The sequence below is a fragment of the Hemicordylus capensis genome, chromosome 1 (genome assembly GCF_027244095.1).
Source record: "Hemicordylus capensis ecotype Gifberg chromosome 1, rHemCap1.1.pri, whole genome shotgun sequence".
Classification (NCBI taxonomy): Eukaryota; Metazoa; Chordata; class Lepidosauria; order Squamata; family Cordylidae; genus Hemicordylus; species Hemicordylus capensis.
In genome coordinates, this window is record NC_069657.1 from 274,969,683 (window position 1) to 274,986,153 (window position 16,471).

Here is a 16,471-nt window from a genome sequence, read left to right on the forward strand (position 1 = left end):
TATTCAGAGACTTCTCCGTCTCGCCCCACCACCCATTTCAAAGCCCTATGGCAAGTAGTTCCCTATATACGGGGGGGGGTAACCACAAAAAGGAATTCACAGCCTATCTTGCAAAAGCTCTGCTGCAGGGAGGGTCTGCTGCAGGGAGCTCTGCCAGCCTCCTTCCTGGCTTGCTTGCGGCCTGCCCAGGCTTCCGGGAGGCCTACTCGGAGGCCTCTCTGGAAGCCCCGCCGATCAGCTGAGAGGCAGGAAGAGAAGAGCTCTGCAGTTTGCAGGCTGCTGTGATCCTAGGCCTCATTGCCGATCCTAGGCCGGAGCTGGAGGCAGGTGGCTGAGGGGCCCTGGGGCTGGGCAGGTGGGCAATGGGGTGGGGGTGGCAGGAACTGGCGTGGCGCCCCCACCTCAGTGGCGCCTAGGGCACGTGCCCTGCCTGCCCACCCCCAGTTCTGCCTATGGATATAGTGGTTAGAGTGCTGGACTAGGACCGGGAAGACCCGAGTTCAAATCCCCATTCAACCATGAGACTTGCTGGGTGACTCTGGGCCAATCACTTCTCTCTCAGCCTAACTTACTTCACAGGGTTGTTGTGAGGAGAAACTTAAGCTATTGTTAACCAGTGTTGGGATGTGCAATAGTCTCCTGTGCTGATGGGATTTGTGATAGCTTTTCAAAACATGCTCAAGTTAAAATATTTTCCTGCTCAAGCTTAAGTTGATGTGATATTAACTGACATTAGTCTCTCTGTAACAGGATGCTGTTGGTTACTGACTGTCTCTCTGCGACAGAATGTAGCTTAACTACTAAAGTGTTCGCGGAAATGACTGTTTTGCTATACAGGTGCAAGACCTGGCTTTTGCTAAAATGCTGATACGCCAATATGCAGCGGGGCAGGAATTAGACACGTGTATAGGAAAGATACAATAAGAGCTATCTCAGCAAATCAAGGGTTGTAGGTCCAAGTGTATAACCATATATGGACATAGGTATCAGTTGAGCTAAGGTGTGCAGGTGCGAAAATAAGTTGTATACGGCATACTATATAAGGAGGTTGCCCTAAATTCTCTGGACTGCCACCACCCTTTTGAACTCTGTGTTAACACAATAAAGTTTGATTTGAAACTCGTGTTACTGGTGTCTGGCAAATTACCTAACCAAGAGACCCGAACAAGGGCAGGAAGGGAAGCCACCCCGGCTTACCCACAACACCGCCCAGAGACGAAAGTTTGGGGCAGTGTACAAATGTAATAAATAAATACTTATATTTATTTATTTATGTAGTACACCGCTCTGGGCTCCTTGGAGGAAGACCGAGATATAAAATGTAAGATAAATAAATAAAATAAGTGCAGCTATTACAAGAAGGCAACCATGTGCCGTTTCCCTGTGGCATTGGGGCTTGGACTGCAATCCTAAACACACGTAATAGGGAGCAAGGTCTATTTCATTCAATGGGATTTACTTCTGAGGAAACATGCTTAGGATTCACAGTTGCACCAACTCTTGATTTTGTGTGATGTCCAAAAGCAGACTTCTTAAATATAATTCTGCGTCATATATTTTTAAAGCTTTTTTGGTGGGTGGGGTGGGGGAGATGACAAGTACAGGCATAGAGAACTTCATTTCAAAACAGATAACTTTTAAAAATGTTCTCTCCAGTCTTGTATTATAGTTGGAATTATCCAGTCAAATTTAAACCCTTTTAAAGGCACTATCTTAATGGGAGAGTTAAAACATGTGCTTAAAGTTTTCACATGCAATAAATGGCTCTTAAAACTTTTGCTGGATCATGCATGCATGCCCATGTTTAGTTGATGTGTTGAATCAAATAGCTTTTCTTTTATCTGATATTTGTTAGTTATGGCGAAGAGAAAAGAGAGAAGTTTTTCACCCCCAGGATCCAGCAAAAGACCTAGACAAGAATTTAGAAATGTCTCTGATGATGATGACCCTAGTGAAGAAGAATTGCAGAGTGATAGCTGTTCTGGATCTCAATTGGTAAGCTAGAAGTGTCACAATGCAGGTTCTCGAGCAGAAAGACCAAGGCAAAATGTAGATGCATGGAGTCTAATTTATAAAGCAAGTCTAACGTAGGCTATTGTGTAATGTTTTTACTGCAATGTGACATGGAAGGTAAGGATTGCTTTAAGTTGCAATTTCTGGCCTTTTTAGAAAAAGAAAACTGTAAGCATCTTAATTTCTATCTTAAATTTAAGGTTTTTAAAAATATGTATCCTTATCAGCTTAAAGTTGTTTACATGAGGAAAACTGCCACCTCTGCTCAGGGTTGTGCCCAGTGTTCATCTTCTACTCCAGTTGTTGAGATCATGAGCTTGTGCACAATGATCAGTGATCGTTTTTTGTTAACTTAACTATCTTTGTAATGTACCTGTAGGCATCAGGAGACGTTGGGATAATTGAAAGTATCCAGCTAAAAAACTTCATGTGCCATTCAATGCTGGGTCCCTTCAAGTTTGGATCCAATGTCAATTTTATAGTTGGAAACAATGGAAGTAAGTGTGCACTTATTATCTTCTTTAAGCAAAACCATAATATTGGCTTTGTATCTATGCCACAACATAGTTCTCATTTATTTATTAATTTCTAATAGTAGAAGGCACTCCAAAGGAAAAGCACCAAAATATGTACACAGTAGAAGAACACCATAATAAAACCAACATAAATACAAATTTAAAACTTCAAAAATCCAAGCTGATATCAGACTAATTTTAGCACACATGGAAAAATGCCCCATGTTTGCAGTGTGGGAGAGGTGGTTTTCATTGATCTCCCCTTCCCTTTGCAACCCACTCTGAATCCCAAAAACATTTCCTTCATTCAAGGGAAGATGAATGAGAATTGCTCCTCCCACACTGTGCATGCAGATTGTTCTTCTGTGTGCCCAGCATTAGTCTGGATGTCAGCCACAGAATGGAACTCTATTTCCAGAATGGAACTCTCATTGTTCAGAAAGGAGCAACGTTAGCAACTCCCCATTGCTGGACAAAATAAGAAATGTGTACTAATTTCCTGAATTTCACAAGAGAAGAAAAGCTTAACTTGTGAACTTGGCACAGCTGAAAGTCACCTGCTCTAGGCTGGTTACTAGAGCAGGTTTGGTTTTTAATTCAAAGTTTATTGCTAAAAAATATAAAGCAAACCTATACAACAGAAATCAAAGCCAGTCAACCTACATAGACAAAGTAACACAGTGGGCTGATACAAATGTCCCAGTAAACTCTGGCTTTTTGGATCATTAACTAGCCTGTAAGAAGAGCCAAGCCCAGGAGCTTGCCCCTTCTTTTCCCCTTCTCTGTTGTACATCTGCACAGTTCTGCTTGTTTTGCAGTCTGAGAATCTGTAGCAGGATGTTGCATTTAGCAGTAACCAAAAAAACACTTGGGTTTCAGCAACAGAAAGTTCTGTTTATGTGAAAAGGGAGGAGGTGTGTTCAAGGGCATATACAGTGTGTTTACAATCAGAGTGGAACATCTGCTGAACAAATTTTGTGAACAGCCATTTTGATTATTATTATTTAATTCCATTTTCTTTGAAGCAACCGTTTTGCATGTTGCTTTTTGGAACAAGAGAGTTTTGCTTTTTAAAAAAACTTCTAGGTTTCTGGAATCTTTATATTTATGGGAGGAAAGGAGAATTTCTTGAAACTGCAACTGATGGTTTTAACCTGTTTAATAGCAAGAAGTTTTTCAATGTAGCTTGTATGCAACTTTAAGTGAACTACTTTGGTGAAACCTATTCGCCGATGCTTTTGAAATTTCCTTTGACTTTTGATGATAAAGGGAAGGAGAAAAAGAATATGTTGTTTTATTTCTGTCTAAACTATTTTTTTAGCAATTAGTTCCAGAAACATATTTTCTACATTCTGGGGCCAGATTTCTAAACTGAGATAATCTATAAATTCTTGGCAGAAATAAGCTTCCAGGTAGATGAATCTGTATCGATCACTTTTTCTTATCTCCCAATGCAAATGACAGACGATCCAATTCTTTCCTAAGACCTCAGCCTGTGTGCCAGGAAAGGATCTGAGGGAAGAGAGGGGATCGGTGGTGATCACAAATGCTGCCATGACTAAGTGAGCTAAGCCTAAATTCTTGGATCCCTGAAACTGCATGAACTGTACTCAAAACACAGATTTCCAGTTATGCCATGCATGGGGGATGAGCTTTGGTTCCCGTTCCTTTATTCTACAGAAGTTATAGCAAACTTCTTCAATAATCAGAACAGCTGTTGCTGTGAAACTCTAAATTTTCCAAGTGGGGAAGAGGAGTATTTCTTCATATGTAAAAATGAATCCTGGGCTGACAGCAGTCTACTCTCATGCAAGTAAAATTATAACATGTACACATACTACTTAGGCTGCGTATATAATCTGTTCTTTTAATCTCTGATAGAGAGTCAATATGCAGTAAAAATATGCAGAACCTTTGACTGGATATCCCTATCTAAAAGGATAGAATTTCATTTGTAGGTGTTTGAGTCTACCATTGGCAGACTGTCCATGAGGAAATGTTACGTTTGATGTTATATGTAACATATATACTATACTAATACTTTGTATTTTAAGCAGTGTTTGTATGGTATATAACATAGTTTCTCCAGAATTTTTTAAAAAATGTGAGCAAGTTGTTGCCAAAAAATTTTTTTTAATTGAATTTTGTTTTATGCTAAGGAATATACTGAAAAACAGTTTGGAGAAATTCAGGGGTTCCTAATGCTTGTTCTTTCAGGTGGGAAGAGTGCAGTGCTCACTGCTCTTATTGTTGGCCTTGGTGGAAAAGCTATCATCACAAACCGAGGAACATCTTTGAAAGCATTTGTAAAAGATGGACAGAGGTAAGTAAAATGGTTGTGTGTCGATTGAGTTGCTGCTGTTAATGCTCAGTGGTGACTGTCTTATCATCTTGTTCTAATCTGTTGTTCAGCAGCTGTTGATAGCTCAAGTTAAAGGTAATTTTATGCTCTAATTTTAATTTAAGGTGCAAATTGAATTAAAGTAAATAAATGTGCTACGTGCGAATGTGCTGGGTGACAGGACCAGCTGTATTCATTGCTGCCACCTGGCAAATTTCAGAAGGCAAGGGAAGTGGGTGGCTGTGGTACCCCAGGTGGTCGCCTGGGAGCTGGAGTTGGAACCAAGCTAGTTGAGGTGACTTGGAATTTCAGCAGGGTTTGGGTTCAGCTTGTATTTAGACTGGAAGTTCACTGGAGAAGGTTGTACTCTGAACCCCCCGATTTCAATGGTATAGCTAGTTAGGAGGATGGTAGTAATTTTTGCTTAGCTTCAGGTCTTCCATGTTCTTTACATCTAGCATATTATTTCCCTGTATTTGATCAGAGGTAACAGGCAGACTTCTATGTAGCAGAACCAGATATTATTCTTGCCTGAATAATAAGCTTTGGTTTACAGTATAATCAGGCTATTCCCATGATCGCCCAAAAGCAGGCTAAGGGAGCCCAGCTGACTTTGGGGTAATAGTCTGCTGCAACACGAGCTGCACGACTCCCAGCAGCTAACCTTGTTAAATCCTCCTCCCCTTAAATCTTGGTGTGTTTTTTTTAAAATTCGGTGTCGCTGTAGCATGTGGCGACACATGAGGAGACCTCTGCAAGCAGCCTCCCGGGCTCGGGGATCTCCCCAGGATGCCCTGCACAAGCGCAGAGGGCATCCTGGAACTTCCAATCCCTGGAATGACCCCCACGTGACCCCCAATCCCTGCAGCCCCCGCCGGCTCTGTGACGGAGCTGGCAGTCGTGTGGGTGGCCGAGGGCTGCCTTTTGATCGTCTGCGGGGAGAGTGGGCTAAGCCCGCTCTCCCCGCAGACCTGGAAGAAGCTCTTCTCGCCAATCGTGAGAAGGGCTTCAGTGTCATCTTTCCATGTGCTCCCCTTAGTTTTATGCTCATTCAAGACAGTGTTGGCGCTTCTGTAGGTTCAGATTTGTTCTGCCTCAGTTCATAACTGGAGACCTTCCTGGAGTCAGCATGGTGTAGTGGCTAGAGTGCTGGACTAGGACCGGGGAGACCCAAGTTCAAATCCCCATTCAGCCATGAAACTAGCTGGGTGACTCTGCGCCAGTCACTTCTCTCTAACCTACTTCACAGGGTTGTTGTGAGGAGAAACCTAAGTATGTAGTACACCGCTCTAGGCTCCTTGGAGGCAGAGCGGGATATAAAATGTAAAATAAATAAAATAAATTTTAAAAAATGAATTATAGGCTAATGAATAAATAATGAGGCTATTCACAATAAAGGAGCCCAACCCGGTTTTGCTTGCGCGCGTGAATTGCTGGGATCGGGCGAATCTTGGCAGCACCATGGCGGCAAACCCACCTCAGAAGCCTCCCTTCAAAATGAGGTTAGGAGAGTGTGTGTTCCTTGTGTTCCTGCTCGTGGCAGCTGCAGGGAGCCTGGGGAGGGGGATCATGATCCCTATGATATACCGCACAGTCACACGGGGCATTATGGTATTTCCGGGGGCCGAGACAACATATCCCAGCCCCTGCCCCCACCCCACTGCCTGGGAATATGGAGAATCGCCCGGGCGTGTGGAGAGCACGCCCAGCACAGGAGGACTGGTTGTCTGGGGGTAAGGTAAGTCTAACCCGCCTTCCCTGCAGCCCGCTCTGGAGCCCTTCTCACAAGTCATGAGAAAGGACTCATTGAATAGACGTAGTAAGCAAGATTTGGCCACTCTTGGATAAAAGATGGTTCCCTGAGTGTATGCATTAAGTAGGTTAGATGTTAACTCACTTTGTTCTTCAGCTCTGCAGATGTTTCAGTAACTCTACGAAACCGAGGTGAAGATGCATTTAAGCCTGAATTATATGGTGACTCTATCACTGTAAATCAACACATAAGCCTCGAAGGACATCGTAGCTACAAGCTGAAAAGCAGCACAGGTTTGGTGCTACAATACTTTGTTCTAAATTAAGTTTTCAAAATGCTTGCACATATAGAAGGAAGCCAATGTGAATGAGCCTCTTTGGGGAAAAGGTACAAAAAATTGTAATTGCTACTCCCCCCTCCCCGCCGTGTGTGTGTGTGTGTGTGTGTGTGTGTGTGTGTGTTGAGTGCAGCATGGTATTCAGTGTTCCCTCTAAGGCATGTGCACATGCCTGCACTCACAAGTTTTTAATGTCCACTCAGTTAATTTTAGATCCCGCTTAGGTTGAATCAGGAAGGCCCCATTCTGGATGCATGTGTGTACACACTGCCTTGATACTCTCACCCAGAACAAAACTCATTCTTCACACAGATGAAAAAAAATTAGAGAGAACACTGATGGTATTCTGTACATTCGTACCTGCTGATGTTGGTTGGCTATATCGACCAGCTCAGGAACTGTCTTACAGTGCAATCTTACCACTCCCAAATCCTCTCCTGCACCAGTGGAGCCTGAAGATCTGCCGGTGTAGCTTTAACTCCTAAGCTAGCAAGATATTGCCAGTTCAAGGGGCGGGGGGGAGTAGGAGGATGGGCTGATGGAGATGGTGGTAGGAAGGAATGGCACATAGGTGGGTTCCTGTGCTCCCCAAGCATTCATTCTCATCCCTTGCAGCAAAAGAGGTGTTGGAAATGAAAAGTCTCAGTGCAGTTATGCAGCTCTCTGTCCCTTGGCTTTCAAAGGCCAATAGGACAAAAGGGTTGGCAACCATGGCTCCTCTGTTACAGTGTCAGAACTCACTTCACAACTGATATTTTTCTATAATGGCCATGACACTTCCTGCTTCATCTCTGTTCCTCTGATAGTTAGCTGATAGCCCCCATCCCTGCTTGTTGTTTACTTGAGTTAGCTTCAAGATGAGATGAGGATGAGAGAGGAGACCTGGTCTTGTGGTAGCAAGCATGACTTTGTACTTAACTAAGCAGTGTCCGCCCTGGTTGCATTTGAATGGGAGACTTGATGTGTGAGCACTGTAAGATATTCCCCTCAGGGGATGGAGCCCCTCTGGGAAGAGCATCTAGGTTCCAAGTTCCCTCCCTGGCTTCTCCAAGATAGGGCTGATGAGAGAGATTCCTGCCTGCAACCTTGGAGAAGCCGCTGCCAGTCAGCTGAGCTAGACAGACCTATGGTCTGACTCAGTATATGGCAGCTTCCTATGTTTCCATGAGATGGTGTGTGTAGAGGGTACCCATGGTTGCTGAGGGTCTGCATCTTGCTCATTGTTTTGCCTCTGGAGCACTAATAAGGGCAGTGGGGCTCATTGACATTGGAGGGAGTCAGGCAGGCAAGGGACAGGTCTGGGCCTGTCAGTGGCCTGAGGGGAATGAGCAGCAATGCTGCTGGCGGCGGCAGTGAGGAAGGGCATGGTCAGGTGCTGCTGCTGCTTCTGTGGGAAAGAGCAGGAGTGGGGCTCAGGTGTGGGTGGGGAGGTCTCTGGGGATAGGGGGCTTCAGCTTGGCCAATAGGTGACAGCAACACTGCAGCCGTGAACAAGAGGGGCAAGGGGGATGGAGTAAAGGGATGGAGGAGTGACCAAGAGGGGTGAGGGGGATGGAAGCAACTGGATGGAGCAGGATCAGGAGTGCGGCTTAGGTGAGGGTGGAGAGATCTCTGAGGTGAGGGGGGCTGTCGCAGGGAGTGAGGGGAGCAATTACATACTAACGCGCAGGGTTAAGCTAGTTTAACATATTTGTATACCGTCCAAAACTCAAGTCTCTGGGCGGTTTACAAACCAATACTACAAAAAATAAAAAGGGCAAAACATTACAATAATTTAAGATTTAACACAACATTAAAACTATTAAAACAATATCTAATTAAAAGCCTGGATGAACAAATGTGTCTTGACTGCCTTTTTAAAAGTTGTAAGAGATGGGGAGGCTCTTATTTCATTGTTAAACTATTATTTCTGTTGTTGAACTACCATTCCCATCATCCCTACCCACAATTTATTGGTTCCCAGAGGAAAGGGCTGGAAAGAGCAGAGAGAGTGCAATATGGCAACCAATCAGATGTAATGTGCGAGACGTCTTGATTTCACCTTGGCAGCTCTTATTTCCTAGATTAAGCTGCCTAATGCTTTGTAAGGCTAAAGAAGGGGCATGCCATGGTTAGGCCCCTGAGAGATTAGTAAGGGCCTATCTGGGTCGTCTTTCTGTCTACTTTTTGTCTGTGTGTTGTAGCCCTCTTTAAATGCTTTTGCATTGTGAGTGGGATGTGAATTGGGTAGTTGCAACATTTGGAGGCTGTTCTCACGTGCAGCCTAACCCAGGCTAGGGAAGCCTAGCCTGGGTTAGGCTGTGTGTGAGAACCGCTGGGATTGAGCCCAATCCTGGTGGGGCAGCGCCACCTAGCCTGGCTTTTTAGCCTGACTTTAAACCAGGGTTTAAGGAGCAAGCACTCCCTAAATCCAGGCTCTGGGATTGTGTGACTACGCAGGTGGCTTGCAGCCTGTGTGGTCACAGAGATTGGAGGAATCCCCAATGCATTGTGCACAGTGCATTGTGCAATACCCGGAGGCCGGGACACATCATCCTGACCTCTGGAGATCGGGTCATGTGGGAGTGTAATCAGTGCTTGCAGCAGGGATCATTCACGGGGGCGGTGGGTTGGGGGAGGTAATGACTGTGCAACCTTCCACCCAGTCATGTGAATAGCTCCATTGATTGATCCTCCTGTTCATTTCTAATCTGGGAACCTGGTTGATGTTTCAGTAGAGTTGCCATGAATGGGAAAATCTGTTGAAACTGTTAAATTTCCTTGTTTCTACAACTATTGTGCTCTTGACTTGACTATTGTAAGTATATAGGATTGTGACTGTTACACCCATGTTAGCCCTGGGGATGTACACGAACTAGGGATGTACACGAACCTGTTCGGAGGCCCTTTTACGAGTCTCTGAACAGGTTGGACACTGGCGGTTATGAAAGTTCAATGCCGGGGGGAGGGGTCTGCCTTTAAGGGCAGGGGAGGGTGTACTCCCCCCGCCGGCCACGTTTTCCCCTGCCAGCACATGGTTTCCTAAAAGTCTGTTGGACTGGCAGCGTACTTCCCTGCCGCCCCGTTGCCCCCTTTACTGGAAGTAACCAGAAGTACTTGGCATGCTTGTGTGTGTACGCATGTACCTTGGGTGTGTGAACACCTGACACGCACAGGCATGTCAAGTATGGTTTTAGGAAACTGAGCGCCGGCAGGAGAAATGTGGCGGGGTGGAGTGCACCCTCCCCCGCCTTTAAAGTTATCCCCCTGCTTCGAACTGGCCCCCGCCATGCACATCCCTATAGCAAACTGGCCTGTTAAGTGATTTCACACACACACACCCAAATTTTCCTGTTGCCATGTAAAAGCCATTTACAAGTCCATGCCTGAACATTAACATTACATGTGATTTGGTTCATTTTATCTAAATTATATTTGGAAGTTCCTACAATTCTTTGTTAAGGTGGTGCCTATTGTGAGTATGTGTGCTATATACAAAAGGTATAATTTAATCTGAGCTACATAGTGAGATTTGTTTTAATGCTTACACTACTAATTACGTTCTATTCTTGCTTATGTTCAGGTGCCTTAATTTCTTCTAAGAAGGAAGAACTTATTACAATTCTGGATCACTTTAATATACAGGTAATCCAAAAACTTAATTCTACATAGCAGAACACCTTTCTTGCATTATTTTTAAAAATGGCTTAGGCAAAACAGATAAGGACCCAACCAACCTTTGGGGCTTGTGTTCAATTATTGGGTGCTCTGTTCTGTTTTCCCTCTGAACTGTATTTTAAAGTGCCCTGGCACTTAAAGCTCCTTTAACTTCCTACTTTAAGAAGTAGTTTGCAAATACTTTTTCAAGGCTCAAAATAAAATAACATAAATGTAATAAACATACATGACTGTGTTGTAATATTGGAATAAAAAGCTCTTAATTTCAGGATGCTTTAATGCAGCTATAGAATTGAATCTCCTGTGTTGTGATAGAAGAGAAGAGTTTTTGAATCGCTTAAATATTAACATTGGTGAACAGTAAGAGGCTTTTGTTGTTGCAGGTAGATAATCCAGTGTCTGTACTCACCCAGGAAATGAGCAAACAATTCTTGCAGTCTAAAAATGAAGGAGACAAATACAAGGTAATATGATTTGTAAACTATAGGGCATGACCTTTCCAAAGAATATTAGAGTTGTAAGTTGTAAGGGGTTTTTTAATAAGAAAAGATCTCTATAGGAATTTAAAGGAATGGAGGGATCAGAAGTCTAGGTTCTTGTTCAGTTGTTGCCCGCTGACCCAAAGGAACCAGGCTACGTGAGTTATGAATTCAAAGGTTTATTCTCACCAGGCCTGACAGAAGTAGAGAACAAAGGCAATCCCGTGGTCACACAGATATAAGGAAACAAAACGGCAAGGAGTTGAGGCAAATGAGGAAGCACAACTAGAAGCTGTCTAGCATGTCAGAAGAAGCTACACCAGACCCTGGGCACCCCCTTTTTTGTAACCTCCCCACCCCGGTCACCTCTCACCTAATTAATCCATGCCCGTGTTGATTTAATAATGATTGGTCAGTACTTTGAAGGTACCTTTTTAGTTGGTCAGATGCATCACCCCATGAATTGACATCAATCAAATTACCATTGTGCAGGTCATCCCCTGTATTCGGCCAATATTCACCTGGTACTATCTTCCTGTGTGGATGGTCACCACCCATCTTGTATTTGACAGTTGCATTCGCATGCACACACACACACAGAAAAAGGAGAGAACTTTGCTTTATAGAGGCCCAGCATTGGCCTAAGCTCATGCTTCCCTGAAACTCTGGTCAAGCCAAATGGCCAACTTAGCCATCAGATGTGGCCTATCCTAGGATCCTACAAAGTGACCTTGGAGTTCTTCTAATCCAACCCCTTGCTCAGTGCTGGGAACTGCTTCTGAATGCCTAACCAATGGCCATGTAGCCTGTTTGAAAACCCTTAGAGGCGGAGTGCCTACCACTGCCCCAAGCTACACGTGGAAGCAGCCTGCCATCTAGTATGGGGAATAGGAGATTGGTGTGTGCCATCCTTTCAAATTATTTGAGTCAAGTTCTTGCCATAGTGTGACAAGGAAGGACTAGATGGGGATGTGGAAATGCACATAATTCCTGCTGCTTCTGTAAATCTCCAGCTGCATATACTGTTTGTGGGGGAAGGACTTGATTAAACTCTTTGGGGTGCCTGGATGCAGTTATAAAAAGTTCATAAAAGTTATAAAACATAAACTTTAATTTTGTTTAGTTCTTTATGAAAGCAACTCAGCTAGAACAGATGAAAGAAGATTATTCATACATCATGGAAACGAAAGCAAGAACACACGATCAGGTGGAACAAGGAGGAGAGGTATAAAACATGTTTAGTGGTTTGTAAGAATAACATAGTACAGTATCAAATACAAAAAACACTTTTGTGTGGTCTGGATACAAAATGGGCTCAATGTTCTTTCTAATTTTTTTCATCATTGTGTGGAATGAATTTTATTCTGGGTGGCAGTATCAAGGCAGTGTGTGCACACATGTATTCAGAATGGGGCATTCCTGATTCAACCTGAGCGGGATCTAAAATTAACTGAGTGGACATAAAAAAACATGTGAGTGCACACGTCTTAGAGGGAACGCTGCATGGGCTGTACTTTACTGGATACTGCATGGGTTGTACTGTTTCTGCTTAAATAAGAATGTTAGTCCTACATAGTTTGCACATTCCTGTTGCTGGTTTATTCTTCACAAAGAGATAATACAGTTTTTTATATTTTGGTAGCAACCCCCCCACCCCAGATAATGCTATATTCCATTGTGTTTGCAATAAAGTATTATTTATTGAAGTAGATTTTCGTTTGTTGCAACAACTTGTGTACTGTTGGTACTGTATGTCAACTCCCTGGAAAAGTTGTTTGTCACTAGTAAATGTTCAGAAATCCTAATCTTTGTATTGCAGCCATCTTCACAACAACATTATGTATTTCCTTTTTTAGTTTCTTGAAGAACTTAGGAAAATATATTTGGAGAAGGAAGAACGTTACAAAAATATTGCTTTTGTGAGTGAAATGCGAAATAACCTAAAGGAGTTGCAGCACCAAATAGCTTGGGCAATGGTAATTGCTTACTTCCGCATATTTTACTTAATGAAATGTGGGCTTTATGTGATGACCAACATCTAAATACTATAATTTTGATCTTGTAGGTGAGAGACACTGAAAGTGAAATAAGATCAATTACAGAGGGGATTGCTGTTAAAGAAGCAAGTACCGAAAGATTTGTTGAGAAAGTGAAAGAGTGGCAGGTATACATATTTGTTGAAAGGTTTGTCTTGAATTGCCTTTTCCCTAGAGCAGAGTGGATTGTACCTCCTGTTCGCTCCAGTAGGTAGGAGTATGCAAAACAGATTTATCTACGTGCTTCTGTGAGAGCAAGCCCCTTTCAGTTGTGGTCCTATCTTGCTCCAAGGCATAGAGTACCAATGAAGTTCCATTGTGTTGAAATTCAAGAAGATGGAAAACAAGTCAGAGAAGCCTGAAAGGTTGCTTAGACAGCATCTGGCTCTTGACCAGAAATGTTATGCAGACTGCAATTGACTCGCAGATAGTATTGAGCACAGCCAACACTGACTTGTGGGTAAGGAGTTGGAACTTGAGGGGCAGCTGAGTCCCAGATTTCCAGTGGGAATGTCGCCCTGACTGCTGTCATTCTGGATGATGCCCCAGAAAATACCCCTGATGGTGCAAAGGCCCTTAAACCACAGGACAGCCATTCTAGGAAGATACTTGACCATGTCAACCCTAAAACATGATTCTGAGGAAATGGTGGGCAATGAGGTAATTGTGTTTATTTAACTGGGCTGGTGAGGAAGCACCGTCCCCTCACCTGCAATCTCTGTTTGAGCTCTTCAAATGAGCCAAGAGAATGAGTGAGATGATTCTAAAGAAATCTCTTGATAGTGAGGTCTCCCAGCTATCAAGACTTGTATATGGACAAATTTGAGTCCTGAGGATAATGGCTTATTCTGTTCATTCTCTGTATTTTAAAAAGGTTTTGTTTAAAAACACATACAGGTATTGTTTAAGGCTGTTCTCAGTATTTGGTGTATTTTGGAATACTATTTACTTCGGATTATATTCTGAGACTGGGAGGGGCTTGCTTCCACAGGAGGCTGTTGGCAAGTCTATCTTGCCTAGCCTTGCCTATCTCCCACCACTATTCCCTCTAATTTTTTTCATCAGTCAGCAGAATGAGGCTGGTTCTGGGTGGCAGTATCAAGGCAGTGTGCGCACATATGTATTAGTATGTGCCACTATAGATATAAAACAAACAGAGAGAAGGAAAGAAGTGTATTTTATTATTCTGTTTACAAAATTATAATACAAAATATTTATATTATAGAATTTGTAGCTTTATAGTGCCAAACGAAGCATGTTAGCTTTTGGGTTGAAGCCGAGCTCTTCAAATTTAATAATAAAGACAACATGTATTCTGTCTGAGCTTTTCTGGAAGTAGCATCTTGATGTGGTGATTGGTTTTGACCTATCTTGGCAGAACCATACCTACAGGGTTAGGCTCCTTCTTGTTCTTCTCTGTTATCTTCTCTGCCACTTGTCAAAATTTGCTAAGTGTGAGGGAACAATGCTAGATTCCCTCAGCAGACAAGTTCTGGAATAACGGGATCACATAAAGAATAAAAGCCTTCAGTTAATAAACTGGGAAATACAATTATAGCCATTTCTATTACTTAAACATGTCTTTAATAATCTCTTTTATTTTTCAGAAGAAATTCTGAAAATCATATTTTAACTATTATTGAGATAATTATTGAGTTAAAAATCTTTTGAGAACACCACCATCCTCCAATTCCAGGTATTTGGTACCATATTTGGTGGGAGATCTGGTGGTTTCCCCATTGTCATGGACGGACCACTACCAGGTTAAGTTTGGTTTCACAGCCACAGTCCACCTCTGCAGGGTTGGTGGTGGTCCATCCAAAAAGGCTGCTGGATCCAGGAGGATTTCAAAAGGCCTTGGAGGATTTTGATGTTGGTGCGGCCGGTGATTCTGTCAATGCCCTGGTGGGAACCTGGAACAGGGAGCTCACCAGGGCAGTAGTAGACATGATTGCTCCTAAGCGTCGCTTCTGACCTACTTCAGAAATGGCCCCTTGGTATACTGAGGAGTTGCAGGGGCTGAAACGGTTGGGTAGGTGACTAGAACACAAGTGGAGGAGAACTCGGTTCGAATCTGACAGGAAGCGGCATGTGACCCATTTGAAGTCTTATGCGGTGGCGGTGTGTGCAGCGAAAAAGTGATTTTGGTATGCACGCATGGTGGCTGCAGGTTAATGCTCAGCAGAGCTATCCCGGGTTGTGAGGAGTTTAGTTTCTGCTCCTTCTACTTCAGATCAGTCCCCGGGATTGTTCTGCTGAGACACTTGTAATGAGTTGTTTGCAAGCAAGATTTCCTGTATTCGGGCCGACTTGCTCCACTATTTCTGCAAGGTCTATGGAGGAGCTGTTCAGCAATCCTTCTTGCAATATTAGGTTGGATCAGTTTCAATCTGTGACTCCTGAGGATGTGGACAATCTGCTTGGGGTGGTATGGCCTACCACTTGTTCTCTGGATCCTTGACTGACTTGGCTGCTTCTATCTAGCAGGGAGATTGTTGGAGGTGGCCTAGTTAATATCATAAATGCATCACTGAGGGAGGGAAGGGTGCCTCCTTATCTAAAGGAGGCAGTGGTTAGACCGCTCCTTAAGAAGGCTTCTCTGGACCCCTTAGCGATGGATAGTTACAGGTCAATCTCCAATCTCCCTTGGTTGGACAAGGTGATTGAGAGGCTGATGGATGACCAGCTCCAGGCAGTCTTGGAGGAAACTGATTATCTAGACCCATTTCAAACTGGCTTTAGAGCTGGCCATGGGATTGAGACAGCCTTGGTCGGCCTGATGGATGACCTTTACAGGGGAACTGACAGAGGGAGTGTTACTCTGCTGATTCTTCTGAATCTCTTGTTGGTGTTCAATACTATCAACCATGGTATCCTTCTGGATCGCCTAGGGGTGTTGGGGATAGGGGGCACTGCTTTGTAGTGGTTCCACTCCTATCACTCAGGTAGATTCCAGATGGTGGAGCTTGGTGACAGTTGCTCCTCAAAATGGGAGCTGTTATATGGAGTCCCTCAGGGCTCCACTCTGTCACCAATGCTTTTCAATATCTACATGAAACTGTTAAGTGAGGTCATCAGGAGGTTTGGTGCTGCATGTTATCAGTATGCTGATGACACCCAAATCTAATTCTCCTTTTCATCTGCATCATCAGGAAATGGTGTTCATTCCCTAAATGCCTGCCTACAGACAGTAATGTACTGGATGAGGGGTAACAAATTGAGATGGAATCCAAGCAAGACGGGAGTACTCCTGGACCTAGGCCTCACCCTGGTATTTCATGGTGGAGGCTATGGCCAGGAGTGCTCTCTATCAGCTTCGGCTGATTCAACAGTTGCACCC

General features: G+C 43.6%; 1 protein-coding gene across 4 annotated transcripts in view; it reads left to right on the plus strand.

Moving 5' to 3' along the window:
• LOC128340334 (structural maintenance of chromosomes protein 6-like) overlaps positions 1-16,471 on the plus strand; it is an 81,682-nt gene that overhangs the window by 2,081 nt on the left and 63,130 nt on the right. For all 4 annotated transcript variants that reach the window (XR_008313612.1, XR_008313613.1, XR_008313614.1 and 1 more), the window contains exons 2-10: positions 1,856-1,995; positions 2,393-2,510; positions 4,746-4,851; positions 6,779-6,915; positions 10,522-10,583; positions 11,000-11,080; positions 12,219-12,320; positions 12,952-13,071; positions 13,161-13,259. Coding sequence is in view for 1 of the 4 variants with exons in the window: in XM_053285325.1 (XP_053141300.1) it covers positions 1,858-1,995; positions 2,393-2,510; positions 4,746-4,851; positions 6,779-6,915; positions 10,522-10,583; positions 11,000-11,080; positions 12,219-12,320; positions 12,952-13,071; positions 13,161-13,259 (963 nt within the window). In the remaining 3 variants the exon portion in view is untranslated. The remainder of the gene's footprint in view (positions 1-1,855; positions 1,996-2,392; positions 2,511-4,745; positions 4,852-6,778; positions 6,916-10,521; positions 10,584-10,999; positions 11,081-12,218; positions 12,321-12,951; positions 13,072-13,160; positions 13,260-16,471) is intronic.